At 46.9% G+C, this 26,973-nt stretch overlaps 1 protein-coding gene across 2 annotated transcripts in view; it reads left to right on the forward strand.

Annotated features, from left to right (window-relative positions):
* Positions 1 to 4,449: 4,449 nt before the first annotated feature.
* Ncaph (non-SMC condensin I complex subunit H) overlaps positions 4,450 to 26,973 on the forward strand; it is a 32,693-nt gene continuing 10,169 nt past the window's right edge. The window contains exons 1-12 of one of the 2 annotated variants that reach the window (XM_021151630.2): positions 4,450 to 4,512; positions 10,573 to 10,810; positions 11,084 to 11,174; positions 12,055 to 12,147; positions 12,501 to 12,636; positions 13,234 to 13,358; positions 14,464 to 14,653; positions 16,029 to 16,120; positions 16,829 to 17,031; positions 22,394 to 22,542; positions 23,000 to 23,106; positions 24,009 to 24,131. In XM_021151630.2, coding sequence (XP_021007289.1) covers positions 4,494 to 4,512; positions 10,573 to 10,810; positions 11,084 to 11,174; positions 12,055 to 12,147; positions 12,501 to 12,636; positions 13,234 to 13,358; positions 14,464 to 14,653; positions 16,029 to 16,120; positions 16,829 to 17,031; positions 22,394 to 22,542; positions 23,000 to 23,106; positions 24,009 to 24,131 — 1,566 coding nt within the window. In that variant the 5' untranslated portion in view covers positions 4,450 to 4,493. Of the gene's footprint in view, positions 4,513 to 4,775; positions 4,971 to 10,572; positions 10,811 to 11,083; positions 11,175 to 12,054; positions 12,148 to 12,500; positions 12,637 to 13,233; positions 13,359 to 14,463; positions 14,654 to 16,028; positions 16,121 to 16,828; positions 17,032 to 22,393; positions 22,543 to 22,999; positions 23,107 to 24,008; positions 24,132 to 26,973 lie in introns of those variants that run through there. The other variant, XM_021151622.3, reaches the window with a different exon arrangement.

Consider the following 26,973-nt stretch of genomic DNA (forward strand, 5'->3'; position numbering starts at 1 on the left):
GGCAGCTATTCTCTGTATGAACTGGAATCTGTTCACTAACAACACTGGTACATACCTTTCCCAAGAAGTTCTTGTGACTCTGGTGTTTCTCAATGCACCTTGAACCAGTCTGCCCTGTGGTTTCCAGTGGCATGGCCACTGGCCAGGGGGGGAAAAATAACTCATAAAGTTAAGGAGCGTCTAAGTTATTAATTTCCACGGTGCCTAAACCCAGATTTCAGCTAAATTAAAAGCTCTTAGTAACTACAAACAGCACGCTGTAGGATTCTGCTAGGGCAGGAAGACGGTGCTGTGATTGCTACGTCTGCAGGGTTGTTTCTCATCTGACAGACAAGAAAGAAAACGTGAAATTATGAGTTAGGGGGAAGGCTACAAAGGGAATAGTCAGCAAAGCTTGGGTGGGGCAGAAGGTACAGGGTGTGTATGTGTCTTTGTGTGTGTGTGTGTAGGGGGGTGAGTAATGGAAAGAACAGACCTGTAGTGTACTGGGGATATTCTTAACAATCAAATGGAGAACTTCTCCAGATAGGAGGCTAACCTTGATTCTGATACAGAACCTGGCAAGCCCTCAGGATGCAGCAGCACTTCCAGTAATGTGAATAGAGTTCTCTGAGTGGCGCAGGCACTGCAGTTCTCAGTAGGAATTCCCTCCATCCTTATATGATAGCCCACCACATCGCACAGGCTCTGTATTGTGCATGTGAGAGACTGAGATGCAGAGAGGGTGTGCACGTTCCTGTGGTCGCACACCTAGTGAGTGGCACCTGGAATAACGTACCGCCTAGCAACTTTCCACTGTGGGCTTTGGAATGAAACAAGATTAACCGGTACAATAGCTCTGAAAAGCAAACGTATTATATTAGTTTTAAGATCAGGGTGGTATGTTATTGTGTGAAAGTTCTAAAATTAATTACTAGTTCATAGCCCAGGATTTAGGAGATGAGGGATTTCTATTTCATACAAGGGGGTAAGGGGGGGGGGAGAGAAGAATGTAAAGCATTTTCCTTTTTTTTTTTCTTTTTTGTTTCTTTCTCTTTTTCTTTTTAGTTTTTGGATACATGGTTTCTCTGTGTAGCTCTGGCTGTACTAGACCAGGCTGGGTTTGAACCCAAAGATCCACCTGCCTCTGCCTCTGCCTCTGCCTCAGGAATGCTGGGATTATCTATCTATATATTTAAATGATTTATTTATTTTTATTTTATGTGCATTGGCATATTGACTCCTCACACCGGTGAGGAGTGCTTGGACTAAAGGCATGCACCACCATAGATAGGGCCAGGATATTGAAAAGTCATTTTAACAGCAATCCCTTTTGGTCTCAGTAACTTGATGACTTAAATTAGAAACTGTTATGGCAAAAGCCAGCAAATCTGTAGCGAAAGGTTGCTTGTTTGGCCAAATGGTAACTGTTGTTCCTCACCCAAACTAAGGCTGTTTCTTTTGGATTTTCAGGAAGTAGAAGCTGGTGTGCTGTCGGGGTCTGGCAGCCTACAAGTGGGGGAGGGGCCGAGTACTTCACTTCTGTACAAAGAGAGGAACTGAGCTTCATGTGCCTCTGATGCTACTGATAAATCACTTAATCTTTTGGCACCCTTCATAGCCTTAACTCTGAAACAAAGGAGGCATTCAGAGTAGGACGTGAAAGACCTGCCTGAGCATGCTTGGCCGGTTGACACTGGGTATGGAGCTGGCACAGAGCCAAGCAGTCAGTTTAGGAGGCTCATTATTGCTCCTGCATAGCATAGCCTCCAGCTTCAGCCAGTGGGTCACTTAGCATCTTTCCTTTGTCAGAGGTTCCAACCCAGTTCTTCAGGGCCTCTAATTCAGAGCCACCCACTACCCCTCCAGTGCTTGTTGCTCTTAGTTTAAACATCTAAGTCTCCAATAAGGAGCCTTCCATGTTTCCAGGAATGCTTTCCTGGGAAACTGGTAAGAGCCAAAACCTGACTGGAGCTAACTGGAGGAAGATAAAGATGAGAGAGACTTCCCCCGCAGGGTTTCTCTGTGTAGCTCTGACTGTCCTGGAACTCACTCTGTAGACCAAGCTGACCTTGAACTCAGAAATCCGCCTCCCTCTGCCTGGAGAGACTTCTAAGTGGAAGAGAGCATGCATACAGAAAACTGTGCTAGGAGCAGGCAGGATGAAGACAAGTATGAAAAAAGGCCCGGTGGGTGAAGGAGGGAGGTGCCAAGCTCAAAGCAAGGCTGAAGAACCTGTGTGTGTGTGTGTGTGTGTGTGTGTGTGTGTGTGTGAGCGAGAGAGAGAGAGAGAGAGAGAGAGAGAGAGAGAGAGAGAGAGAGAGAGAGAGAGAGAGAGAGAGAACGCACAGGGGTGGGGATGGAATGGGGGGCTGTAAATCATTGTAGGTCCCTTTGGAAGTTCCCAGAACAATGGAATCTTTGAAGGGGTTTTAGATGTCTGGGAGGATGCTGTGGTAAGCAGACAAATGGGAGTGAGGTCAGATTTACACTTGGCAAATGCCACTCTGGGCTTACTGGGAAGGAGATCATCGCTGAGCAAGGTGATGTGGATGAAAAGGTGAGGAACCTGCAGAGATTTTTTTCAGAGGCAAAAAGCTCAGTACCAGATGAGGTGGGGAGTGTCCAGTCCTGGGTGCTGATGTGAAGGTCCTGGGTGGCTGACAGTAGCATTTAGGAAGGTGAGGGGCCTTGTGATCTTTTCTCCCCATAATCCTATTGTTGTGGGGTGTCTGCCAGAGAGGACTGCTTGGAAGTGGGTTTAAGCCAATAGAAAGTCTTTGTTAGCTGGCTGATGCCTATACTGAGTGTTCAAGATTCCAGTGTAGCCCTGAGCCTTTCTCATTGTGATTTTTTTTTCTTTTTTTCTTCTTTTTTTTTTTTTTTGTTTTTCGAGACAGGGTTTCTCTGTATCACCTGGCTGTCCTGGAACTCACTCTGTAGACCAGGCTGGCCTCGAACTCAGAAATCCGCCTGCCTCTGCCTCCCAAGTGCTGGGATTAAAGGCATGCACCACCACGCCCAGCTTCATTGTGAACTTTTAAGAACAAAAACCATGTTCTGGGTTGACATACTTCAGTTAACATGAACAGTTAGCCAGAAGTGGGACTACAGAAGGTAAAAAACAAAGTTAGGACGTTTAGAGACTTTCCCAGAACTGTGGACTTTGATGGAGTAGGTATTTGGCAGGTGCTCCTATCTACATGATAAAGTTTAACAGTCCAAACTGTCATAGAGTCAGTTGTGCTAAGGTCTGGGGCCTTATTCTAAATACTCTGCCTCATTCTAAAGTGGTGCAAAAACTAGCTTTAAAGAGTAGCTTTTGGGGTTAGAGAGGTAGTTTAGAGTATTCGTTGCTCTTGCAGAGGACCTGAGTTTCATTCTCAGCACCCACATGGTGGCTCACAAACATCTGTCATTCCAATCCCAGGGGATCTGACATCCTTTTCTGATCTTCTCAGGTACCAGCCATGCATGTATGGTGAATGTACATACATACACACAGGGAAAACACTCATACACATGAAATGAAAAAAATTTTTTTTAAAGTAGTTTTCAACAAAAGGCAGAGTTTTGGTCGCCATAATGAGGGGTACTGCTGATAGGCAGGCAAATAATGTCAAGGATGCTAAACAGCTACACCCCAACCTCTTTTTAAAAAAAGGATGGTAGGTAGATGATTTCCAAAAAGCTCTTTACAAGAATCTGGACAAAAATTTAGTTTTAAAATGTGTGTGCATGCATGTGTATAGATATATGAACACAATGCTCTGGTGCAGATACACATGCCTGCACAATGTTCTGGTATGTCCATGTATAGGTAAGTGCATACACAATACTCTGGTATGTGTGTGTATAGACATGTACACACACACATAAACTCTTTGGAAATGTACACACATATATAAAAACTATACTGGGGGTGTAAACATAAGTAAACACAATGTTCTAGGGTGTGTGTACACATGCATACACAATGCTCCTGAAAGAGTATACACATGTAAACGCAATGCTCTGGGGCCTGTGTACACATGAGCACACACAATGTCCTTGGTGATGTATACATACACAATACTCTGGATGGAGTCTATACGTGCATACACAATGCTCTGCATTCCTTCTTGCCTGCCTGGAACTTCCAATAAGGGCAGCGTTTTCTACCCACAAAGAACATGTCTTTTAAGGCAAAGAACCTCGATTCCTCAGGAACCTGCCTCCCCATTACAATCCAGATTCTAGGAAAGCACAGCCTTCGCCTGCCCAGATCCACACATCCTACTCCGCGCCCAGCGCTCGGCGCCAGAATGTTTCCAAACGTCTTCAGCTGGGTCACCGCTGCACCTAGTTCACTCGCGTAGACTCCAAACTGCCCACCAAGTTTCCGGGGCCACTCTGATCAGCCGCCTACGCGGCCTGCGCAGGCGCACCAAAGGCCACGCCCAGTGACGTCACGCGGCAGTTACCGCGCTTGGCGCTCGCGATTTAAAACTTACTCGGGAGACGTGGAGAGCAAGATGAGAATTCCGCGCTCAGGTGAGCTCGAGTGGGTCCAGGCGCGGCTGGCAGGATCAGGACCGAAGGGTGCTCGCGTGGGCAGGTCCAGAAGGGACGAATGTGTTCGGCGGGGTTCGGCCGGGGGCTCCGTCGGGGGAGGGGAAGAGAGTGCAAGGGAAAGCGGGGCGCTGGGCCAATCAGGACGCAGCTGCCAGTGGCGGCTGGGCTCTAATGCTCCCCGCGCCCTGGTTCTAACGGAGGATAAAGTGGGTTGTTTTGTTTTGTTTTGTTTTGTTTTTTTCTGGACCGGACGTTGTGTGGGGAGCTGTGGAAACAAAGTGTCGACCACTCTGTGTTGAGCATTCGTGCCTGTGTTTTGGAACTGATTCTAAAGTCTTGAGGGTTTCCTTTGGGACAGACCTTCGGTCAGACGCCGAGATTCGCAACCGAAGAAGCCTGGGCACTTGAGATGGAGACTGGAGGATTAGAAGTTCAAGGTTGTCCTCAACTATAGCGACTTCGAGGCTAGCCTGGATTACAGGAGACCCACTCTGAAAGGGGGCGGGGGGTGGGGAACGAAACAGATAAATACCATTTCCTCTTGGAGCTTGTGTCAAGTTGAGGTAGTATAGCAAATATTTGACAGATAAAACCTAGTGCTATAACTCCTGTCCATTATGGACTCGAGATTTTTAAGCAAACATTGAGAAGAACTTTATGGGCTGAGCATCCTGTACAAGAGAAGAGCTAGGAAGGAACCTGGACTAGTCTAGGAATTAACCTTTGGGTGGCAGCCCCCATGGGGAGGTGTCAAATGACCTTTACGCGAGGTTCGCCTAAGATCGTCAGAAAACACAGATATTTACATTACGGTTCATAACCACTAAATTTACAGTTATGAAGTAGCAATGGAAAATAATTTTATGGTTGGGGGTCACCACAACATGAGGAGCTGTGTCAGAGGGTCACAGCATTGGGAAGGTTGAGAAGTTCTGAGCTAGACCGTCATAACTTAAGCTTAGTGAGACTGACCACAGGCAGGACCTGGTAGACCTAAGTCAGAGTTTTGGAATAATAGTTTCAGTTTGGATTTGTTGCCTGTGACTTCTGGAGAGGCGCTCAGGTGAAGGGGTTTGTATCTACTGGGCGAGTTTGACCGAGGTCCATAGGCTGGGAGGTAGATTTGTTTTTCTCCATCATGCAGATCATATAGCCATGGGTACCGGTGAGAACACTAGACAGACCTTGTGGAGAATACATTCAGGACCTGCAACAGTTGTCCGGGTGAGGGGAGGGCACCACAGGAGTTAGAGCAGCTCAGGAAGAAAACGATGAGTCCCGAAGTGGGCACTTGAGGCTGAGAACCGAAGCAGAGCAGAGGGCGTGGGAGGAAGAAGGAAGGCAGAAGGACGTGCTCTTGACTTCAGTAACAATCTGTTGAACTAGACACGCGTCTGCGGGGGGAGGAGTTAGCCCCTCCGTGCTTCCAGTTTCTCAATTGCTTTTCTTACCCACATTTACAGAGTCACAGATGTCTTGATTTATGCCCATAAAACGTCTCTCATCTCCTCTTTTGACCTTTTTGTTTTGTCTTGGTGTGTCAACTATACTCCTCGACCTGTAGGAAGCATTGTAAAGTTGGACTGCCTTTCCTCCTGCTGCCTGTGGACACGCATTTGTTGTTTATTGTGTCTCTTTGTTTACTTTTGTGGTGAAGCCTTGTGCCATGGTGTGCGTGTGCCAGGCAAGAATTCTACATTGCTCTATACTCCCTGCCTCCTTTTATTTCTCCGTGTCCCTATAAAATGTCATCGTGTATATCGTAATCGCATTGTGCCACCTGTTCCTAAACAGCAAGTTCTGTGCCCGGTTCACTCCCCCCCCCCATCCCTCCTCCCATTTCTCTCCCTCTCTCCTTTTCTCCTTTTTTCCCTCCCTCCCTCCCTCTTCCTTCTTCTCAGCACATGCCCACCTACCAGCCAAGGATGAGTGCTAGGTAAGGACTCCTCACTAGCTGTACCCACAGCCAAGTGATGGTCTTCCATTCAGGGCGCTGGTGAAGCAGAGACAGCATAGAGACAGAGAGCTTGTTTGCTTGCCTAAAGTTTTCTTAGCTAATTCATTATAAAGCTGGGTTTAAAACAGGGCTCTCTGTTTCTTAAATCAGGGTAGGGTTGAGTTGAGCTGGGTTCCTTTTACTCCTTCCAGGAATCTTGTGTCTTACTCTAAAACAGTAGGTCAGCAGTGCCACAGTCACACGTTGAAGATGTCATTGATGGGAGCGGCATCAGCTGTTACCTGTGTGTTCACTATCTCCCCCCACCCCCACCCCCGTGTGTCCAGCTCATTTCCTCTTATTTACAATGAGGTCGGCTTTTGTTTCTGCGGCTTCTCACCATGCAGTGCCACCTTGTGTTCCTTTCCCTCCTTATTTATGTTACTTTCCTGGTCAGCCAATATGATCAGGTGTCTCCCTGTGTCCTCTCGGCAGTGCCGAGAACCTGGTTAATTTAAACACTGCCATTCTGCACACTTGACAGTGGCCAGAGAGACATCCTCAGGGCTGCTGAGTGGCTGGTTCTGGGCCCTTCAGAGCTTCGTCAGCTATGCCATTCTCTCCACTTCATTCATTCCTGATCCTAGATTCCTTAGCTTTCCAGTGCCTTCTCCCTCACTGGCCCCCTAGCTGCTGAGTTCACCTGTGTTCTAGTCATAAAGAGAGTAAAAGCCTCAGAGAGCGTGCAACCTAGTTGGTAGAGCCTCGTTGGCTTTTCCTGATTACGTGTGCTTCTGCAGCCCATTTCCTGTTTGTGTAGGTTTTTGTTTGTTTGTTTGTTTGTTTTTGGTTTTTTGAGACAGGGTTTCTCTGTCTGTCCTGGAACTCACTTTGTAGACCAGGCAGGCTTTGGACTCAGAAATCCACCTGCCTCTGCCTCCCGAGTGCTGGAATTAAAGGCGTGCGCCACCACTGCCCAGCGTGTTGAGTAGTTTTGTAGGTGTCTCGGGATCCCTCTCAGCTGTCACCTCTTCTCCATTCACTTATTTCATGAATAAATGACTACCTGCTGGTGACTCCCAAACTTACCTAGCCGGAAACTGCCCCCTAAGATCTACCATTATGCGTCCAGCTGTGTAGTGCAGTTGGATGGCTAGGAAATGCATGTGGGGTAAAGCTATAGCCTTGCCTCCTCCTGCCCTGCAGCGTTGCTGCTTCTGTAGCTTCCTCAGGTCCGGGCAACTCAGTCAGCTGTTGATGATAACTCGAAGCTAGCCTTAAGCCTTCACAATCCACATTTAAACCATCAGGAAGTCATGCTGACGTCATGGAGACCTATCCAGTATCCATACACATCTAATCATCAGTATTGCCGCCTGTCTGGTCATCTTACTGTTAAGATGGTAATGATGGTTGCTTAACTGTTAAATCCCTACTAATTGGCTCTTACCCGGTCCTCTGTCCTCTAGAAGTTCAGGTTAGCTCATTTTGTTCTTCCTCTCACTGTTACCCAGTGATGTCCTTTCTCACTGCATTTGAGATGCACAGGTAGGGCTGGGGATGAAGCTTGGTTGGTAGAATGCTTGCCTATCGTTGAGTGAACCCCAGGTTAGATCCCAGCACCATGGAAACCAGGCATGGTGACATATGCCTGTCGTGCCAGAATGTAAGAGGTAGAGGCAAGAAGACTAGAGGTTGAAGGCCATCTTCTCAGCTGTTGTGACTTTGAGGCCAGCCTAAGCTACGTGAGACCCTGTCTAAATATTTTCAGGGGTGTGGGGTGAGATGTAAAGTCTGTACAGTGGGCTCCTGCTAGTCTGTCTTACATTGCTCTGACTAGTGTTTTTCCTCCTCGGCCCTGGAGAGCCCAAGGCGTCCATGGACTACTGTATTCAGCCACAGTAACCCTGACACATGCCAGCATGGTCCCACCTTTGGCCTGTGCCCCTGCCTTCCATTTGGGTTTTCCAGACCGTCTTCACGGCTTTGATAATTTCAGGTGTAACCTTTTTGGAAAAGCCTGCCCTGACCACTGTATTTAAAGCCATCTCACTCACAGCTCCTGTCTTCCTTATTCCTTTCCTGCCTCACCCCCTCCCCAAAGCACGCATACCCATCTCGCACACCATCTGATTCCCAACTTGTAATTGAAGTACCAAGAAAGGAAAAACTCCGTGCTCTGACCTGAGTCCAACAGTTGCTCATGTTTTACCACCTTTACTGTGAATGCAAGTTACACTCTTCAGCTCGCTCCACACCGAAGCTGTTTCTCACACATCTTCAAAAAGCAGTGACTTTCCACATCAAAATGTCACTGTGACACCTAAGATAATCAAAATCGATTTCCTAGACTAAGGTCTAGACTTTATTCTAGATTTCCAAAGTCACCCCCAAGTGTTGCTCTTCGCCAGCTTTTTGAGCAGGGATTGGCTGAAGCCTTCTATGTGCTGCTTTTGGTTTATGTTGGCAGTCGCTCTCTTTTCATCCAGAAGAGCTCCCCTGGCTCTGTTGATAATTAGCTTGTTACTGTTTACTTGTTTTGAGACCATATCACCATGTAGCCCCCACCTGCCTGGAGCTTGTACACAGACCAGTGTCCCACTCAGCCCAGCCTTCTCTTCTGTGTTCCCTGGCCCTTGTCTGTGTCTCAGCACTGCTTGTCTGAATCGGTGCCCCTCAAGACAGCTGAGCTTGCTTTTCTCTCCTTAGGCACAAGCAGAGGAGGCTGTGGTGTGATGAGATGCGCCACTAGACTTGGAGTTAGAAGCCTAGGATTTCGGTCTGAGGCTTGGTGGCCCTTGCTAGGTTGTTTTAGGCATGCGTTAATCAGGAAAGTCTTGCTTCCGCCACAGTTCTTATCTTTCATGATACTAAGTTTCCGTTCATTTCCTTTTTGAGACCTGGCTCATTACTTAGCCCAGGTTGGGCTTGAACTCTTTGCAGTTGTTCTCCTGCCTCAGGCTCCTAGATGCTGGGATTACAGGTGTGAACTAGTTTGCACATACAGTGTCTCTCCCCATTCTCAATTTAGGTAAATGCTTAATTTGTCTCCTTTGACTCGTTCCCCGTTCTTATATTTCTTACAGGGTGGTAAGATCTAAAGTGTTAGTAACATTTAGATAAAATATTCCTGGTAAAACCATTTCCAAGGTGATTCTAAGAATTTCCTGTAGTTGGGGCTGGGGCTGGAGAGATGGCCCAATGGTTAAGAGCACTGGCTGCTTTTCCAGAAGACCTAGGTTTAATTATCAGCACCAGCGCATGTGCACACACACACAAACACACACACACACACACACACACACAGCAGCTCACAACTGCCTGTAACTCCAGTTCCAGGGTATCTGGCACCTTCACACAGTCAGATATGCAGGCAAAACACCAGCACACATAAAATAAAAATAAATTATAAAAATTTGGTGTTGAGTTGAGTCACATCAGAGGTGAGGAAACTTTAGTTTCTCATTTTTGTCTGCTTGGTTAATGTAGTCATTGTTGAAGGGTTTTATGTTTGCATGTCATCCGTGGGCAGTTCTTAGGAAGGATGTGTATGTATCTCTGTCTGTCTGTCTGTCTGTCTGTGTTCTACATATTTCCAATGTTTTTTCTCTATCTTACTGCCAAGAGATGGAGGAGCCAGGATCAGACCCCAGCCTCGTCATCACTTCACACCAGTGTCTCCCTGGCCTGGGATTATGAGTGACAGATGTTTGTTCTGCCGGTTTGTGAGCTATCAAAGGCAGCAGCAAATTTTCCTCATCCATCTCTCTGTCCTTGGAAGTGCTGGGGACGGACTAGCCTTGAGCATGCTAGGCAAATGCTCTACCAATCAACTCCACCCCCAGTCCTGCCTTGCCATTCATATACCCTGTGGTTTGCTTGAATATACAGTAGCTGTGAAGTGGATATATGTTCTGTCATCTTTTCTTTGCCCCTCAACTTTGCCCCACTCTACCAAGAAACCCAAATTGTAATGTCTAGCATCATGCATTGTTGGACTTAAATGAGAATGTGCCGGGACACCATGACAGACCGGGTCCCCTTCCATACAGGAAATCACTCTGTGGAAGCCTTCTTGAGCACATACTTTGTTCTGTCACCAGAAACAATGAACAGCTCTTTTCTGAAGGCCCGAGGACAACAGGATGTTCTTTCCTCACCTTTGGAACGGGTGCCTCCAGCATCCCGGCCCGGGAAGGCTCCTCTTGGCACGCCTAAAACCCCAGTCCTCGAAGACTTTCCTCAGAATGACGATGAAAAGGAGCGGATGCAGCGGAGGCGCTCCAGGGTCCTTGACCTGCAGTTCAGTACAGATTCAGTTCATCTGGCCTCCCCTAACAGGTGAGTGCAGCTCTGCATTGATCCTGTCGGGGTGGCGTGGACTGTAAGGGTCCTCCCTCGTGCCTCCAGAGGACTTCAGTGACATTTGTTTCTTATTTTAATATGTTTATTCTCTGTGTGTAAGTCAGAACAGAAGTTACTCCCCCACCTCCTTTGGTTTCAGGGATCAATCTCAGGTCGTCAGGTTGGGCAGCAAGCACCTTTACCTCCTGGGTTTGTGTTTTGAAGTAATTGTATTGTAGATCCTTGCTAGAATTTTTGTTTTTCATTTAGGAATATTGATGTTTCAGCTACCATATCTAAGTTTACAAACACACAGATTACAGAACATTACTCTACCTGTATCAAGCTTTCTACTGAAAATGTGAGTATTTGTTGGTTTGGGGTTTTTTGTCGTTGTTGGCTTGGTTTTTTGTTTGTTTGCTTTTTGTTTTTTCTTGTTTGCTTTTTTGTTTTTGTTTTTGTTTTTTGTTTTGTGACAGGGTTTCTCTGTGTAGCCCTGGCTGTTCTGGAACTCACTTTGTAGACCAGATTGACCCCAAACTCGTAGAGATCCACCTGCCTCTGCCTCCCAATCTCTGGGATCAAAGGTGTACGACACCATGCCTAGCTTCGTTTATATTTATTTAGGCAGGATCTTGCTTTGTAGCTCAGGCTGGCCTTGAACTTGCAATCCTCCTGCCTCCATGCCGAATTATGATTCTGGGCTTTCTTGATTTAGGTAGGAGACGTAGTGGTTTGCTCATTCTCTAGTGTAGCTCTACTGTTTCTGGCAGAGCTTTGATGCTGCTTATGGGTGCTTACTCCTCTCAGTACCTCTCACACAAAAACATGGCTTACAGGCAAATGGTGTGAATGTGGAAGCTAATAATGAGTTCTGGAGTCACCTGCATTAGAACTCTCTCTTTCCCATGTATAAACTGAGTGACTGTGATAAATCTCTGACCCCGCCCCCCGCTGTAAAGGGGAGTGAGGGTGGAGGCTACTTCCTGCCTCACAGGTCCCAACTCGACTGAGTCCTCTGTGCGGAGTTCTCAGAGCAAAGCGTTAGAGCTCTTGGGAGGAGTGGTCCATCCCAGTTAGGCTGTGCTGCTAGTGGCTATGGGAACTGAGGTTAGTGTGGGTATATGTGTGTAAACTGTGGTGGGATTATTTACATGCTAGGTATTTGTATGTAAACTTTATTTACATGCACTTATAAGGCAAGCCTATAAGTAATAAAGTTTTTATTCTCTTTCCCCTAGAAAATCACTACTAAGAATGCTTTCGGCTTGCATTTGATTGATTTCATGTCAGAGATTCTGAAGCAGAAAGACGCAGAACCGACCAACTTTAAAGTAAGGAGAACGCACACACTTCCCGTATAGCTTACCCAGTGCTTATCATCAGTGCTTACTGTAACACACTTGGACTCTGCACACAAGAGCCCCGGTGAGAGAGTTCCATTCTCACACTTGAATTCTGCACACACAAGAGCCCCCTGGTGAGACAGTACCAGGCTCCTTTATATCCTTTCCTCAGAGGGTGAAATGCAGAGAAAGAGATGTTTTTTTATTTCCCATCAATCACTGAATACCTTTCTGTCTCTCTCTTTTTTTTAAGTATTTAATACATCTAGCTGGATTTTACTTGTTCAAAGTGCTGTCCTGTGCATCTTCACAAATGTAATGTAGCTGTGCTTTTGACCTAGGTGGCTGCTGGCACCTTGGATGCCAGCACCAAGATCTATGCTGTCCGTGTGGATGCCGTCCATGCTGATGTATACAGAGTCCTTGGGGGGCTGGGCAAAGACACACCACCTCAAGAAGAGGAGAGCCACGGTGGAGGTACACAGGCTGGGGGCTGGACTTAAAGGGCTGCTTCTAGTATGAACTGGACAATATTTGAGTGCTGTATCAGGATGAAAACAAAAATTTGGAAAGCCTTTTTTTTTTTTTGAAGGCATGGCTATTTCCAGAATGTGGTTTTCCATGAGGAAATATAGGAAAATCTAGTTTATTTGCTTCCGTAGAGAATTCACAATGGATGGTTAATTATTTTATATATCTACTTGTCTCTTGGGATGGGTGGTCTACTGGAAATTGAACCGAGCCTCATCCACTGACAGTCCTTACACTTGTATTCTGTGCTAGGGTTTCTCAGGGTGGTTTTGCTGGTTGTTAAAGGCCTTCTATTCTCCTTAGAGGAGCTTGCTTATGGCCACACTAGTTCCTAAGACTGTATAAAAGCTCTTAGGGTTACTTAGGTAAGTCTGCGTGAACACTCACTAGGGAGCTTCTATGTGGGTTTATTAGAAGTGAAGTGTATTGTCTAGTAAGTTACACCGTCACAGCAGATTAGATCAGCCTGCTGACGTGAGGGGATTTCCTGTTTAAATTATGACTGCCGTAGAGGGTTTTTAAGAACTGGTGTTACTCCTTCAGATGGAAGTACCCTTGAAACAGAAAGGACTAAAAAACCTGCAAAGCCAAAGAAGAAGCAGTCCTGCAAAACCATTGAACAGAATCTCAGCAATATCAATGTCTCTGAAGCCGATGGGAAGTGTGCGGTAAGAAAGTGTGCACCTCGCTCGCGTGGTCTCTGGCAAATTCAGCAGGACGGTCGGTAGGGCCGGTGTTTATGGCTTGGCTGGGCTTTGAAAGAAAGCTGGATGGATTTGGAGCATTAACTGCAGACTCAGGACCTGTAGGTCTGGGCGACACACAGGAGCACAAGACTGAGAGAGGAACTGGCAGTGACAACACTGGTTCTGGGGGGGCCGGGTGCATGAGTGGCCCTGGGGAGGAAGGGTGAATGGATGCTCATGGTGGTTGCTGCCTGCATGGGGACAGCTGAGAAGGTGGAGGTGTCCCTTTCTGGGACTCAGGATGCTGAGATGGGGTTGTGAAGACAGCAAGGTCCCACCCTCCAAGGGAAGCCAAGGAGCCACATCTATGTTATCAGATCCAAGTGTGCTTCTCCTTGGAAGCCACATCCTGAAGCACCTGTTCCTGGGAGATCCCAGGTGATGTCCTTTTTTCCACCTCATATTCATTTGTCTTGACCTGTCCCCATGTGTGAGATGGGATGTACCTTTGGGTTGGTATCACATGACTGTGCCCCTCTTCTCCCTGACCCAGCCTCTGAGCTCCTCACAACCCTTGCCGCCCTTGCTCTGCCACTAGCCCTTCTGACTCTGCCTGTCCTTCACCTCGCCATCCTGGTTGGGTTCTCCCAAATCTTAAAACTTGTGATCAGAGGAACAGTAGTGAGTGAGTGAGCCAGATGTGGTTTCGCACACCTGTAACCCAGCGCTCAGGAGGCTGGGCAGGGGCTTCTGAGTGAGATGCCAGCCTGGGAGTAAGACCCCACCTTCAATAGAAGGCCCCCAGAGCTAATAGGAAGGATAGAGCCTATGACTGCTAAGCAAGCAACGGAATTTGGTGTGATGTCATTTACTGTGCTGGGACTGTTAGATGTAGCCATTTAGGAACTGCCTGCAGCAGGGTGTCTGTCTGTCCATGTGTGTTATAGGTAGAGAGATTGACAGTACACTTCACACTTATCCATCTGAGCATGTGCAGACATTCAGTCTTACAGACAGCTGTGGGTGAGCTTGTGTCTCCTGCTGCTACCCCCGTCATTCTTTGGTTCCCTGTTTTCCTCGAGTGCAGGTGGATCCTATGTTTCAGAAGACAGCAGCCTCCTTTGATGAATGCAGCACGACTGGGGTATTTCTCTCCACGCTGCACTGCCAGGACTACAAAAGTGAGCTGCTCTTTCCTTCTGACGTGCAGACCCTCTCCTCAGGAGAGCCCCTCGAGCTGCCGGATCTGGGTTTCGTAGACATGACAGATTTAGAAGGTGAGTAAAGTCAGCCTTTGTCAGGGCATCTTAGTCACAGAGATGCTTCTCATAGTCCTAGGGGCAATGTTTAAGTTGCTTCTGAACACTGAACGTTACACAGGTGGCTCTTCTGGAAAACCACCTTGGGTGCTCTTTGGCAGTGCCTAGCAGTCCATGCTCCTCTTCCTCCTTCTGTGGTAAGGAGTCTCAGCAGTGAGCCATCACTGTGTCCATGTGCTGTGGACCTTCTGCAGTAAGAGTCTCAGCAGTGAGCCATCACTGTGTCTGTGGGCCATGGGCCTGGTTACAGCACCCAACTCTGCCACTCACAGGCTCACCTGGAGGGTCAGTGACTGAGCTGGGATGCAGGAAAGAGACACTGTTTGGCCAGAGACAGCTTGTTCTTACTTGCTCCCAGTTCACAGGTCTTTTCAGGACCCGTGCGGGTGTTATGACTTTATTCCTGTGGCAGTTCAGGACTGACCTATTCTGTTAGTAGTTAGTAGTTTCCTGATTCTTGGCAGGATTTCAACATCTTCCCCTAGCCCCCAGTTCTCCCTCTTTCCTACTGACCCAGAAATGTTGTAGGGGACATTATGAAGGACATGTGCTGCAGTGTAGTAACTGCAGTGGGCATGCTTGTGGTCCCTTCTGTGTGCTGAACACTATTGATCTTCCCCCTCTGGGCTGACCTTGCAGATACTTTGTTACAAATTCTTGTCATTGTTATTAAAAGAGGTCCTGCTGTTTACCTAAGCTGTCCTAGTACCTCTCTCCTCCTTCCCCCTTCTTCCCTGAGTGCTGGAATTACAGGCTCACACTGGAACTTTCACTTACATTCTTTCTAGTCTTTTGTTTGTTTTGTTTAATGGTATAGCCATTTATTTTTACATATATGACTACACTGAAGCTGTCTTCAGACACACCAGAAGGGGGCATCAAATCCCATTGCAGATGGTTATGAGCCACCATGTGATTGCTGGGATTTGAACTCAGGACCTTTGGAAGAGCAGTCAGTGCTCTTAGCTTCAGAGCCATCTCTCCAGACCCCTTTCTATTCTTTCTATTCTTGCAGAAGTTATGACCTCAGCTAGGGCTCTGATCCTCTGAGATTTGTCATCTGTAACTACTTTAGATTCAGACTGAAAAGGAGTACCATTTTGTCATTTCTGAAGGGCTTAGTATACTTTTAAAGAAAGGCTTTATGCATTTTTGAGCTACACTTCAGAAAGAAATGTCTGTGCTTCTGGTTTCTCCTTTGCATTCAGCCCGACTCCACTGTGGGTGCACTTGTGTCTGTGTCAGGAGGTTGTGAAGTAGTGATGTGACTGCCTCTCCCTCTGTGTCATCCTTGGCCCCCCTGTAATCTATGCCGTGATCTTGATGTCCCCAGCTTCCTTGCAGCAGTGTGTGGAAGACCGCCCGCTCTGCCCATCCCTGGCTGGGTTCCAGTTTACTAAATGGGACAGCGAAACACATAATGAGGTGCGGTCAACTTTGGGGTTTATAGGGCTCGGGGTGTTCCCGGTGGCTGGTGGTTTCAGTTAGCTAGCCCAAGATCAGCTCTGCCCAGTGGGAGCTGAGACATGGACTGTGTTTATTCAGGAGCACAGAGAATATTTCCTGTGGCTCTTGTGTAGAAACTCTCAGCCTGGCTGGGAGGGTGGGACTGTGAACCCCAGCTGGACCATCACACAGTTGTGGGTTCTGGGGTCAGCTCCCTGTCTCTTCATTTGCTTCCCAGGGGTCAGATTTGCTCTGGAGTCCACATATCACAGTAGCCTCTGGCCTCCAGCCACTGTCAGGCTACAGGCATTTCCTTCTTTGGGGGTTAAGTCACTTGGCACACTGTTTCCTGAGAAACTGTCATGTTTAAAGCCTTCCTTTGTGTATTTTTAGCAGGGCCCCCTTTAGCCTACTTACTACAACTTCCAACATAAATTGTCTCCATGGAAAACTGTTCTCCAAACATGCAGCTGACAAATGCAGATTCCTGTTTGGTGTTTTACAAAATGTACCCAACACAATGCAGCCTCAACCTGCACTGCACAATGTACACTTCCTCCTGACAGCTCTGCTTCGGGGTGGGGGTGGGGGGAAGGCAGGGCCAAGAAAAAGAGAGGCTGAAAATGAGGGGGGCTACTTTCCAGGGATGAACGGGGACAGCTGGAGAGCTGTGTCTTCTCCTTGTAGTCTGTGTCGGCCCTGGTGGACAAGTTTAAGAAGAATGATCAAGTATTTGACATCAATGCTGAGGCTGAAGACGATGAAGAGGATGTCCCTGATGGGCCCCTGGTGGAAGATTTTGTTGACAACGATGAGCCAGACCTTTCTGCAGCTGGGGACCATGAAGAGTTCCGGAGCTGGAAGGAGCTGTGTCAGGTCCAGAGCAACCAGTAAGGCTCCCGGGGTCCCCAGAAGGTTTCTAAATAGGCCTCTAGCTCCAGCTAGCCGGGCTGGTATGCCATGTTGAATACACGGCTGAGCTACAGCCTGGCTCACAGGGTCACACCAGGCTTTGCGTCTTGGTGATCCACTTCATTATAGAACTGATGTTGGTCAGGCAGCGCTCACTCCCACTCTGAGAGTAAAGGACTGAAGTGTTCTGCTGGCTGACAGTTGCCTCTGAGCTGGCTGGCAGGAATTGCTAGCATTAGGACAATTAGACTGAAGGGGAGGGTCTCTGCAATGTCAGAAAGATGTGACAGAAGTGAAGGTTGGAAGGAACAGCCTTAAAATGAAGTATAATATAGATTTTGTTAGTTATGTAGAGTTGAGCAAGGGGTATCTGTTCCCCAGAATGTGTTGAAGGATATTTTGGGTGACTGGAGAGTTCTGTAAGCCTACAGGGCCTCTGTATGGTATCAGGCCAGGCTGTGGGGAAGGGAGGCAGGCTCCTCACGCCTTTGCCTGTAAGTGCTTGTCTTAGTCAGGGTTTCTATTCCTGCACAAACATCATGACCAAGAAGCAAGTTGGGGAGTGTCTTAGTTAGGGTTTTACTGCTGTGAACAGACACCAGGACCAAGGCAAGTCTTATAAAAAGCAACATTTAATTGGGGCTGGCTTACAGGTTCAGAGGTTCAGTCCATTATCATCAAGGTGGGAGCATGGCAGTATCCAGGCAGGCATGGTGCAGGAGGAGCTGAGAGTTCTATGTCTTCATCCAAATGCTGCTAGTGGAAGACTGACTTCCAGGCAACTGGGGTGAGGATCTTATACCCACACCCACAGTGACACACCCATTCCAACCAGGTCACACCTATTCCAACAAGGCCACACCTTCAGATGGTGCCACTCCCTGGTCCAGTGATATACAAACCATCACATTCCACTCCCTGGTCCCCATAGACTTGTTCAAAAACATGAGTCTATGGGGGCCATACTTAAACATAGCATAATGCAAAATGCATTTAGTCCAACTTTCAAAGTCCTCATCGTCTATAACAGTTGCAACAATGTTAAAAGTCCAAAGTTCAAGGTCTCTTCTGAGATTCATTCAACTTAATTAACTGTAATCCCCAAAGCAAAGCAGGAAACCAGCTGGGCAAACTCCAAACTCTGCATCTCCATGGCTGATGTCAAAGTGGTCTTCAGATCTCCACTCCTTTTTCATCTTTGTTGACTGCAACAAACTGCTTTCTCCTGGGCTGGTTCTACTCCCTGTTAGCAGCTTTCCTCAGCATGTATCCCATGGCTCTGGCATCTTTAACATCTGTGAGTCTCCAAGGCAATTTCAATGTTACAGCTTCTTGTTTCAGTGTCTGGGATTCCACTTGATCTTTTGGACTCCTCCTAAGGGCTGGCCTCACTTTTCCAGCTCTGCCCTCTGTAGCACTCTAAGCTCAGGTTGATCCACTCCACTACGGCTGCTGTTCTTGGTGATCATCCCATGGTACTGATATCTCCAATACACTGGGGTGTTCCACTCCAACTAGGCTTCACCAATAGCCTCTCATAGGCTCTCTTCAGGGTGCCAAGCCTCAAATCCTTTGCATGACCCCTTCAATCCTGGGCCATCAACTACAGCTGAGGCTTCACCTTCTCCAATGGCCTTCCCTGGCCTCTCACAGTGCTAAGCCTCAGCTTCTCTCCATGATCCCTTCATTCCTTCACAAGCAGTACCACCTGAGTGACTCTTACACATTACCAAGTCCAGCCACAGCATGAGGTACAACCTTGGGTATCTCTGGAACACAGCTTCTTTGTGCTCCCAGAAAACAATTTCCAGAAGATTTCACCTCAGTGATGCTGGTCTCTTCTTAATCACTGCTAATTCCTTAGATCCAGCTAACCACCATCAATTTTCCCAGTAGTTCCTTCCATTCTTAACTCTAGAGCCATAGCCACGTGGCTGAAGCTGCCGAGTTCTGCTGCTTACAGGAACTAGAACGTGATCCCCTTGTACTATTACATTATCATTAGCTTTATGTTTTCTAAATCCTTCACTGCCTAAGCTTGGCTATCCTGGTTCTTGCTCTGTAGATTGACCTTGAATGCAGAGATCAGTATTCGATTAAAGGTGTATACCACCATGCCTGGATCTAATTAAGCTGGGTAGAATCTTGCCCCAAATCTTGTCCCTTAATCTGTTATCTCCTAGAACACAAGATTTTGCTCCATTTCACTTCCTGGTACTCCTTTAATATTCGAACAATTTATTTTATATTTTGCCTTTCTAAGCTTGCTATGCTTGTTCAAACTTCTCTTTGTGAGACTTAACCAGAGAACAAAGTCTCTGCTGGGCTTTTTTGAAACTTCTTTTGTCAATGCAATTAATCCAAGTCTCTTCACCTTAGCCTCAGGCAAACTTTTCAGACAAGGGCAAAAAGTAGCCACACTCTTCACCAAAATACCACAAAACCAGTCTTTATGCCACATTCTGAAATTCTTCTCCTTTGAAATCTCTTGGGCCAGGTCAACGCAGTTCAAATTACTCCCAGCAACTAAGTCTTCCATATTCCTACTAGGATGACCCATTAAGCCCCATTTAAAGCATTCCACTGCTTTCCAAATACAAAGTCCCCAAATCCACATTCTTTCGAATAAAAACATGGTCAGGCCTATCACAGCAATACCCCACTCCCAATACCAATTTGTGTCTTAGTTAGGGTTTTACTGCTGTGAACAGACACCAGGACCAAGGCAAGTCTTATAAAAAGCAACATTTAATTGGGGCTGGCTTACAGGTTCAGAGGTTCAGTCCATTATCATCAAGGTGGGAGCATGGCAGTATCCAGGCAGGCATGGTGCAGGAGGAGCTGAGAGTTCTATGTCTTCATCCAAATGCTGCTAGTGGAAGACTGACTTCCAGGCAACTGGGGTGAGGATCTTATACCCACACCCACAGTGACACACCCATTCCAACCAGGTCACACCTATTCCAACAAGGCCACACCTTCAGATGGTGCCACTCCCTGGTCCAGTGATATACAAACCATCACAGGGAGGAAAGGGTTTATTCGGCTTACACTTCCATGCTGCTGTTCATCACCAAGGAAGTCAGGACTGGAACTCAAGCAGGTAAGGGAGCAGGAACTGATGCAGAGGCCATGGAGGGGTGTTACTTACTGGCTTGCTTCCCCTGGCTTGCTCAGCCTGCTCTCTTATAGATCTAAGACCACCAGCCCAGAGATGGTCCCACCCACAAGGGGCCTTCCCCCCTTGATCACTAATTGAGAAAATGCCTTACAGTTGTATCTCATGGAGGCATTTCCTCAACTGAAACTCCTTTCTCTGTGATAACTCCAGCTGTGTCAAGTTGACACAAAACTAGCCAGTACAATTGACCCCTTGTCAACTTGACACATCACTAGTAAGCCTCAACGTTTACATTCTTATTCATCCCCAAGATCTAAATAACTTTAAAAGCCCACAGTCTTTACATATTCTTAAAATTTCAATCTCTTTAAAATATCCATCTCTTTTAAAATCCAAAGTCTTTTTACAATGAAAAGTCTCTTAAATGTGGGCTCCACTGAAATAGTTTCTTCCTTCAAGAGGGAAAATACCAGGGCACAGTCACAATCAAAAGCAAAAATCAATCTCCAACCATCCAATGTCTTCTGGGCTCCTCTAAGGGCTTGGGTCACTTCTCCAGCCATGCCCTTTGTAGCACACACGTCGTCCTCTAGGCTCCAGATGCCTGTACTCCACTGCTGCTGCTCTTGGTGATCATCTCATGGTACTGACGTCTCCAAAACACTGCATGACCCCTTCAGTCCTGGGCCGTCAATTGCAACTGAGGCTGCACCTTCACCAATGGCCTTCTGTGGCCTCTCACAGTGCCAAGCCTCAGCTGTTCTGCATGACCCCTTCATGCCTTCAAAACCAGTACCACCTGGGTGACCCTTACAGTGCTTAACCACTAAGAGCTGACCACAGAGTGCAGGTGGGGACCCATGAGGGGAGGCTCTGACGCAGTCTAGTTCCATCTGTAGTTCTGTGGGACTACACACGTTAGTCTGTGACATGCTCTAGGTCCTTGACAGCACTGATCCAGTGAGCCGGAAATGTGGGGCTTTTGTTAATTTAATTTTAAAAATTATGTTTGAAATATGTAGTTACTTGGGCTTTTGATTTGTTTGGTTATGTTTTTGTTTATATTTGTTATTTTTGAGATTTTATAGAGAAAACCAGTCTGCTTTTTATGGCTTTTTTTTTTCTTGCCCTGTAGAGTGTGCCATAAGGATTCATTCTCAGCTCAATACCAGTACAGAGCCACTCTCAAAGACCTCATTCATCACCTTTATCCTCACAGGCCGGCAGAGGAGAGGGTTCCCTCACACACCAAAGCTGCCGAGCTGAACAGGCTCCGTGTATCACAGAGAGCAAATGAAGCTGGATGACATAGCAGATTGTTTTTTTTTAAAGGGGGGAGGGGGTCCAAAAGTGTTTGGAGCTACATATGTAAAGTGGAACATCTTTTTCACTTTTAGGAAGAACTAAGGCAGTGTCTAAGGGTCATAATCAGTGAGCAAATGGAAACTAAGATTGTCTGGGATTCAGACAGTTGCATCCTTTGCTTGTTTTTTTTAGAGTAAATATCATTGTGTAGCCTAGGCTAACTTCAAACTCAAGATCCTCCTGCCTCATCCTCCTCCCTATGTACACCACCACACCCAGCCCAGCACTGCCATTTCCCTAGTATGTGTAGTGAGTTTCAGGTTCTCCAGAGCTATGTAGAGACCTGCCTAAAAACACAAACAGCCCTTGACTTTTCTACCTGTTTTCTTGTCCCTCAGATGGGCTACCACTGGAACTACTCAACAAGTAGAAACTTGGTGGTTTCTTTGGTTTGTTTGCTTGTTTGTTTCTCTAGATAGGGTCTTACTGTGTAGCCCTGGCTGTTCTGGAATTCACTCTATAGACCAATCTGACCTCAAACTCACAGAGATCTGCCTCTGTCTGCCTCCCAAGTGCTGGGATTAAAGGCATGTGGCACCACCACCCAGCTAACTTGCTGGTTTCTTAATGAAGTATTTGCTTGGACTGGTTGCTCACAACAATCTGTAATTCCAGTTCCAGGGAATCCATGCCCTCTTCTGGCCTGGAGAGTACCAGGCACGTAATTCATGTAGGCAAAACATCCATACATATAAAAAAAAAATGAAAATGAAATGAAAAATGAAAAAAGAAAGAAGTGCTCTTTTGTGGTAGAAGAGGTGGCTAGCATTTCCGGCCTCATCAGTTTCTTACATGTAACTATATGGTTTATATTCCATGCCGTGTACATGAACATGATTTCATATATGTTACAGGGAAGAAGTTATTTCCCTCGGAGACAGAGACATCCAAGTCATGTGCTCCTTTTTATCCATGAAACCTGGGGAATATTCCTATTTCAGTCCCCGGACCATGAAGATGTGGGCTGGCCCAGATCACTGGCGCTTCAGGCCTCGACCCAAACGTAAGTCCTGTGGGTGGGACTTGAAGACAGGGCATTGCAGCGGCACATGCTGCCTGTGGTCTGCAGTAAGCAGAGACAAGAGATGCTTCTGATCTCTGTCCTTTGCATCTCCTGAGGAGGAGCTGAAGCCAGAGAGCTGAGCCAGCCTCTGGCTGCGGTCAGTGTCAACCTCGAGGGAGTCAGCAGGAGGGGCAAGAGGGAGATTTAGTTGGGAAAACAGGGCTCATGGCCTTACCCTGCTTCCACGGACTAGCACGACTTAAACTGTAGGAGCCTCCCTTAAATTGGAGGGGCTGGAAGAAGCCTTCTACAGACATTAAGTTAGGTGGGCATGAGGTGTAGTGATGTGTAGCTGCCATAAATTGCACCTTAAGCTTGACAAGGCCATTGGTAGATGTGAGATGAGAATAATGTTGACACAGAGACAAACGGTGCTATAAACTGTTTATTTCTGCAGAAGATGCTACCTCCTGCACAGAGCACAAAAAGAAGAGTGCAAAGAAAGACTTTGAAATTAATTTTGATGATGATATTGATTTTGATGCATATTTTCAGAAAACAAAGGTTTGTGCTGGATCTCTGTGCCCTTTTTAGATGACTGCCCTCCTCTTGCCCTTTCAGACAGGCTTTTCAGAAGTCTCTTAACAAGCTGGGTGGTGGCGGCGCACACCTTTAATTACAGCACTCAGGAGTCAGAGGCAGGCAGATCTCTGAGTTCAAGGCCAGCCTGGTCTACAGAGTGAGTTTCAGGACAGCCAGGGCCACACAGAGAAACCTTGTCTCAAAAAACCACCACCACAACAACAAAATCATTGTACAGTCTGGTGTAGTGGTGTATGCCTTTAATCTCTGCACTCAAAGGCAGAGGCTGTGGCTCTCTGAGTTCCAGACTAGCCCAGGTTTCATAGAGAGACCCACTAACAAAAGAAGCAAGCAGAAAGTTATTGTATATTTCATTTATTATTTATATTATATTTATTATTATATTTATTGAAATATTGTATATTTCAGTTTTTGTTTTTTAGAAATAGGGTCTTGTGTAGCAGGCTATCCTCACCTCAGACTTGCTATATAGATGCGGCTGGCCTTAAATTTCTGTTCCTGACCATAGTCCCCAATGTGCCACCGTGCCTGGCTATAACTTTAATTGATAAGCAAATAGTTTGTTCTCTCCCTCAGTCCCTGAGGGGCCATTGAGAAACAAACTCAGTGGCAGGGTCAAGGAAGTTTAGGGTTTTAGATAGGGTAACACCATGTAGCCCAGTCTCCTGCCCTCCACAGGGCTGGCCTTGAACTCATGCCAATGTGCCTGCCTCAGCCCTCTGAGTACTTTGGTTAAGTGCATCTGCTCTCGTGCCTAGTACAATCACTTCATCACTTCATCAGACAGACCCGAGAGTTGCAAGTAGTAGAGCAATGTCCAAACCCATTTATCAGTTATTAAGAATTTTTCTTTAAACAAATAGGCTGCTACCATTCTGACCAAGTCCACTTTGGAGAACCAGAATTGGAAAGCCACCACTCTTCCCACAGATTTCCACTATGAAACTGATAATCTGGTCCAGCTTCACCTCAAACCAGGAAAAAGGGTAAGATGGTGCCTCCCTTCCGTTAAGCTATTGTGGCTGCCAGGCCTGTCGATGGCCTGTGTGGATCAGGTGGCTTGTCCTGTTGCTGATGTGCAGTACCTCAGAGGAAAGGAGGGAGGCCAGGAGGGATCACAGAGAGCAGGTGGTGAGGTAGAGCTGAGGACAGAGACTGCAGAGCCCTCACTCAGAGATCTCTGCCTGCTTACAGCCCATCGCAGGGGGCTCGGAGTGTTCCTCCTGGTTATAGCCCATCACCTGGGTTACACCCCATCGCAGAGAGTGCTCCGCCCGGGTTACAGCCAGCTCTGTAGTTCTGCTCTTGCACTGGTTTGTAGTCTCCTCCTTATCTTGTCTGTTCTTTTACATGAGCTTGTGTTCTTTTCCTCTAGGGCTTGAGCATGTTCTAACTTTTGTTTTCTTTTGTAGCTCAGGCTGGCCTTGAACTCGCTACATATTCCCAACTTGCCTCAGTCTCTGGCTCCTCATGCTTCCGCATTTTTTAAAATTTTTTAAAGATTTATTTTTATTTTTATGAGTACACTGTAGCTGTCTTCAGACACACCAGAAGAGGACATCAGATCCCATTACAGATGGCTGTGAGCCACCATGTGGTTGCTGGGAATTGAACTCAGGACCTTTGGAAGAGCAGTCAGTGCTCTTAACCGCTGAGCCATCTCTCCAACCCCGTGCTTCAGCACTTTGAAGGACCAGGATTCCAGTTGTGCACCACTATGTTTAATCACTGTGCAGTTTTAATGATATGCAAATATTTTCCTGAGTTCACCAAGATGCTACACTCTACTTAAACAGACTGGCATGTTTTCTTTCTGATCAATGTTGTTCACTTAGCAGAAATGCTTTGGTAAACACAGGAATCGGCAGCTGCACAGCACTGAGTTGCAGCTGTGACGCCAGCAGGGACAGTCTGGTGCAGGATGGCAGAGCAAGGCTGAGCTACAGCCTCACAGCAGAGCCTCATGGATGGCTCTCCTCCCTGTGGCTGTGATTGTAGACCTTTCCGTAGGCTAGCCAAGATGGTAATTTGCATATTGAGAGGAAAAAGTGATGGAGAAAAGCTGTCCTATTGTAGAGCCTGGCTTTTACTCTTTGATTTCCCCAACCCCTGTCAGTAAGTAGCTGATTTTCTGCAAATTGCTTTTGTTTCTTGTTCCTGACCCCCACCCCCACTCTCTCCCAGAAGCTTATCCTGTAGCTCAAGCTAGCCTGAAACTGTGTAGTCCAGGTTTCTGTCTCCACCTCACAAATGCTAGGACGAGCCCCCATACCTAGCTTGTCAGTATTTCTTTGAAAGAAAGAACTTGAGGTCTTTATTATACTCAGAATCACATGAGAGGCAGGCAGGCAGGCAGCAGGAGTTGGAGGTCCTTTGTTCTTCCACGGAGCTACACTAGACTCTAGAAGTTTGGCAAGGGGCAAGCTCGCACATGCACAGAGAAGGGCTTCCCAATGGAGAAGAGCTCCATGTGTCATGAGAAACAGTGGAAGGACGTTGGGCGTCTCTCTTTCCTTTTTTTCTTTTTGGTTTTTCTAGTCAGTGTTTCTCTGCATAGTAGCCCTGGCTGTCCTAGGATTAGCTTTGTAGACCAGGCTGGCAACTCACAGAGATCTGCCTGCCTCTGCCTCACAAGGTCTTTGATTAAGAGCATGTGCCAGCATTGCTCGGCTAGTGGACCATTCCTTAACTCACTCAATGTTTGATATTATCTTTGAATTTGTATTATAAAAATATTGTTTTAAACAGTTGATTTTAGATTGTATTAGAATCATCAAGATAGTGTTGCAAGTTAAATCCATGTCCAGCTACATTCTCCTTAACTCAAAGACGTATTCCAAGAATAGCCAACAGGGTAAGAGCCGCAGATGCTTGTGGGCTGTGGCCCCAGCCCTCCCATAGGGAGGCACGGTTCTGTGGGCTGTGGAAGGCGGAATGAGAACTCAGGGATAAGTAGGGGAAAGAGCTTCTTTCTTTGCTGTGTGCTTGCCCCAGTAAGGGGCAGCTGCCTTTATTATTTTGTTTGTGTGTGCACGCGTGTGCTCATGCATGTGTATGTGCTGGGACAGATGTAGATTTTGGGTGTCTTCCTTGTATATCCTGTGTGGGAGCATGCACATTGGTATTGTAGTGTGTGTGTAGAGGTCAGGGGATAACTTGGAGGAGTCCGTTTTCTTCTTCTACCATATTGAACCATGGGATTGATCTTATTAAGTTGTCAGGCTTAGTGGCAAGCAGCTGCACCCACTGAGCATCCTCCCAGCTCCTCCTGAGACAGTGTCTCACGTCACCCTGTAGTCACCAGTTAGCTAAACTGGCTGGTCAGCACAGTTCTAGGGACCCATCTCTTGGCTTTCCTGAACATCTGCTTTTTTACATGGGTGTTGGAGAGCCAGACATAGGCCTCATGCTTGCAAGGCCAGCACTGTACTGAGTCCTCTCCCCAGACCCCAGTGGGCTACCTTTAAGATAAGGAGTTCTTAGCAGGGTTGTTCAAGTACAAGTTGAGTTTCTTTTAGAAAGCTGTAGATGGGTGGCCAGCCTTTGGTTTTAAGTAAAACTGCAGAAGATGCAGTTTGCAAAGCAGAAAAGGAAGTGTTTTGGTTTGGGGGTTGAGTAGTGGCTCGGAGTCCTGTATCTTGTGTTGTTCTGTGCCGTAGAGACTTGGTTAGACTATGTAGCTTTTTAGCCATCCCCACACACACACTCACACACTCCAGGGTCACGTCATTCTAAAATGAGACTGAAATAGGAAACGAGATTGATATCCCCAGCTTTGCCCAGTAGCTGCTCTTTTTAGAGATTTCTTTTTGCACACCCCCTCCTCTA

The sequence above is a fragment of the Mus caroli genome, unplaced genomic scaffold, assembly GCF_978045245.1.
Source record: "Mus caroli unplaced genomic scaffold, Mus_caroli_1 scaffold_2, whole genome shotgun sequence".
Classification (NCBI taxonomy): domain Eukaryota; kingdom Metazoa; phylum Chordata; class Mammalia; order Rodentia; family Muridae; genus Mus; species Mus caroli.